This window comes from Austrofundulus limnaeus, unplaced genomic scaffold (genome assembly GCF_001266775.1).
Source record: "Austrofundulus limnaeus strain Quisiro unplaced genomic scaffold, Austrofundulus_limnaeus-1.0 Scaffold27, whole genome shotgun sequence".
In the NCBI taxonomy this organism is placed as follows: Eukaryota; Metazoa; Chordata; class Actinopteri; order Cyprinodontiformes; family Rivulidae; genus Austrofundulus; species Austrofundulus limnaeus.
This window is the reverse complement of record NW_013952429.1, coordinates 3,169,988-3,173,337: the sequence shown is the minus strand read 5'-3', so window position 1 is coordinate 3,173,337 and position 3,350 is coordinate 3,169,988. Positions and strand designations below refer to the sequence as shown.

Genomic DNA, 3,350 nt, shown 5'->3' with positions numbered 1-3,350 from the left:
ATATTTAATAATTTTTTTTATAATTTTCTTCTCAAGTCATGTGCTGTTTTGACATTGCTCTGTCTCCTGTATTTACATTTCCTTATGCATTTCTCCCTTGTTATGCAAATAATGTGGGCGGGGCTTCTTGGGTCAGCTCCTCTCCTATTAGTCAACAGACAGGAAGGAGCAGGATCCACAAGCAGATTTTCTTTTCATGCTGGTGCTGCCACAGTTTAACTTAAAAGTTTAAAGTTTAGTTAAAAACAAAGGAACAAGTAAGTGTTTTCCTTCTTGCATTTGCTTTAAACTAAACTTTAAACTATTTAAAGTTTATGTATGGTTTTTGTCCATTCTATTAAAACTTTTTATAGACTATTTTTATATAGTTTATAGACCTATGATCTATAAACTTTTCTAAAACATTTCTTACCATTAACTACACTATGAATAGTGCAACTGTTATACGTACAGCATCGTGCCAGCCAGCTGATGTAAATGTAGTCATTCTTGATCTTTTCGCTCTGAATAAGAAGAAAAATCTACAAAAAAAAAAGAGAGAATAAAAATGAAACACAGAACACAATAAAACTRTCAGGTAATTGTTCAAAATTTTACCTCCTCTGCAGCTTTGTAGTTGCCGAGCGCTGCTTTAGCCTGGGCGTAGTTAAAGTTAAACGTATCATCATTGTAGAAGTAATTCTGAAAATAAATAAATAAATAAATAAATACAGCAATTACGCAAAAAAAGTTAGAAGCGTCCTGGGAACTTCTGAACATTTTTAAAGTGTTTCTTGTAAAAACAATCAGTAATCAAGTGAATCATGGCTACAAGTGGTTGCTTTTTGTTGGCGATCTTAAAGAAGAAAAGAAAAAAACCCAGAACAACAACAATGAAAGCTTTCATCAGTATTACACTGGTGCRTCTCTAACCTTGACGGAGTTGAGATAAACGAGAACATCTTCGAACTGTTTTAAGAGGAAGAAGCAGGAAGCCATGCATTGTCTGCCAGGAATAGTGTCTGAAAATAAAAGATGTACTTAAATTCCCACATATTCTGGATTTCAAACTTGAAAAAAAATAAAGTTTTACTTGGCGTACCACATTCGCTCGCCGAGCCTCCAACCAGCTGAAAGAACTCCCGAGCATTTTTCAAATGTTTCCTCTGAAACACAGAAACACACATTTGTTTTCACACTCTGAGCTCTGATCTGTGTGCCGATATGTAAAGGGTTAACAGAAATACTCACTGATCCAAGCTCCTGTCCAAGAGCGGCGTTCACCACTCCTTTCAAAATGTACTCCTGTCAGAGCAATTCAAAATCATTAATCTAGGGTGAACTTAAAAGGTGCATCAAAAGCTTTAAAATAAATACAAAAGATGTGCAAAAGCAAAGCATTTTTRAAGGGGCAATATCATGTAAAATCAACTTTGTAAAACTTTATATCATGTTATAATGTTCTCCTCTCATAAAAAAAACACGCCCAGAGTCTTGCTCTGACTCATTCATGCATGTTGGAGAAATCCTGTGCTGTCCCGAGGCAGCCAGGCAGGAGAGCAAAAATGACCGGTTGGACCTAGAACCACCTTCAGGGATCAGCTCCTCCTCTGGGCTGTGTCTCAGAACCAAGCTTCCTCATCCCAGAGCAGTTTATTTTCTATTTAAACATATAAACAACATTTTAATAACAACTGAAGGTGACATAGTTAATTCATTATGGTATAGAATTTACATATATGCCTGAGAAACACATAATGTCGCCCCTTTAAAGATTGATATTTTCATGTTTATGAGACAATAAAGTGCTTTTAAAGTATAAAATAAAAAGTTTAAGAAAAGAAAAATCTCTTTCAGAACTCTCCAATGTAGCATGTAAAAMGATATCTGGCTCATTCATAACAGTACGTTTTTGACAAAATAGAAAGAATACCAGGTGCGCAACCTGCAAACAGGAGAGAGGGATTAAAATAAAATGTATCGTCACCTGAGGTGTGGAGGGAACCAAATCTTGGATGAGGTTGTAAGCTTCCTGTACATCATCTGCAAAATATAAACACGGCAGGATTTTTTTTAACATTGGCAACTTCAACAAGCAGACATTGAGTAAACACATCGAAGTATTAAATCGTTTAAATATTTAATTAGTTGTATATTATTTGGAAAGAAAACTCTTTACTTGTTCCTACCTCTTGTCCTATTTTCACATCACAGTAATTTATTAATTTAAACATTATTTACAGATGTTTTACTCTATCCAGTATATTTGTTAAAAGTTGTTTCGATGTGCACACACCCTGTCTCAGATAGTAAATGACCAGGTTGAGTCTCGCTTCAGGGATCACGTCGATCAGAGGGGGAAGCACCTGTAACGCCCCCTCGCCACCACGAAATACCACCTGCAGAGCACAGAGAGGAAGTTGAGCATGTAGGGCCTTACTGTAGGTGTACACACTCACACACACACACATCTACACACTCACAGCTGGAACTGGGGAGGAGCTTACCAGGTTGTGTCGAATGAGCTCTTTTGCAAACTCAAAGGAGCAGGAAGAGACGTCGATTAGATTCTTCAACTCAGCCTGAAAGTTCACACAAATACAAAATCACATTTAAGACAAGCTTTTACTCATTTAACTGTAATTATTAACATTATTAATGTTTAGGATAAAACTTTAGCATAAGCTACATGGAGTGAAGAAGGTTGGTGCTAAAAAAAGTACTTTCTATGAAAAAAATAATATTTGGTTGAGTAATTCAAAGCTTGCAAACAACGAAGACTGCAATCCAAACATGGACCAATCAAAAGCTGAGTACCTCAGCTGCCTTGCCGTCGTAAAGCCTGTAGTGGTTGCAGGCCTTGAGGTTCAGAGCGGTGGTTGAGTCGGGGATGTTCTGCAGGTACACGGCCAGCACCTCCTGGGACACGTCGTAGTAGTCCAGCTTGTAGTAACACAGAGCCACGTACACCTTTAGAGCCAGGTAATCTCTRCAAAAGACAACAAGCAGCGACAGAGTGGAAACTGGGCTTGGAGYCACAGCTACAGTGATAAAGATGTTGGATTTTGTTGTGGTGAAGAAGGAGCTGAGYCAAAAGGCAAAGACTTGCTGGTCCGTCATATTTTATAGATCCTAMACAAAAGAACCAGATCCTTCATACAAATGGCTGAAAATGAGCTTGTTCCACAGGGTTGCGGCACTCAGATTTTGGAGTTAGGATTAGGACACGCTGTAACGCCGCAATATGCAATAAAACCGGGCTTCAAAATGTAATAAAGACAAACTAAAACCGTATTATGTAATAACTGGCGCAAAATGTAATAAAAGTCTTCAACACATTTTGTAATATTCACAGCCGCATTATGTAATAA

At 37.5% G+C, this 3,350-nt stretch overlaps 1 protein-coding gene across 1 annotated transcript in view; it reads right to left on the bottom strand.

The window, feature by feature from the left end:
* The window catches only part of ift56 (intraflagellar transport 56), an 8,884-nt gene that overhangs the window by 1,510 nt on the left and 4,024 nt on the right, over positions 1 to 3,350 (bottom strand). The window contains exons 7-15 of the mRNA XM_014005015.1: positions 2,797 to 2,968; positions 2,487 to 2,561; positions 2,276 to 2,378; positions 1,967 to 2,022; positions 1,231 to 1,284; positions 1,082 to 1,145; positions 913 to 1,001; positions 598 to 681; positions 452 to 521 (exon numbers count right to left, since the gene is read on the bottom strand). Of these exons, the coding sequence (XP_013860469.1) occupies positions 452 to 521; positions 598 to 681; positions 913 to 1,001; positions 1,082 to 1,145; positions 1,231 to 1,284; positions 1,967 to 2,022; positions 2,276 to 2,378; positions 2,487 to 2,561; positions 2,797 to 2,968 (767 nt within the window). The remainder of the gene's footprint in view (positions 1 to 451; positions 522 to 597; positions 682 to 912; positions 1,002 to 1,081; positions 1,146 to 1,230; positions 1,285 to 1,966; positions 2,023 to 2,275; positions 2,379 to 2,486; positions 2,562 to 2,796; positions 2,969 to 3,350) is intronic.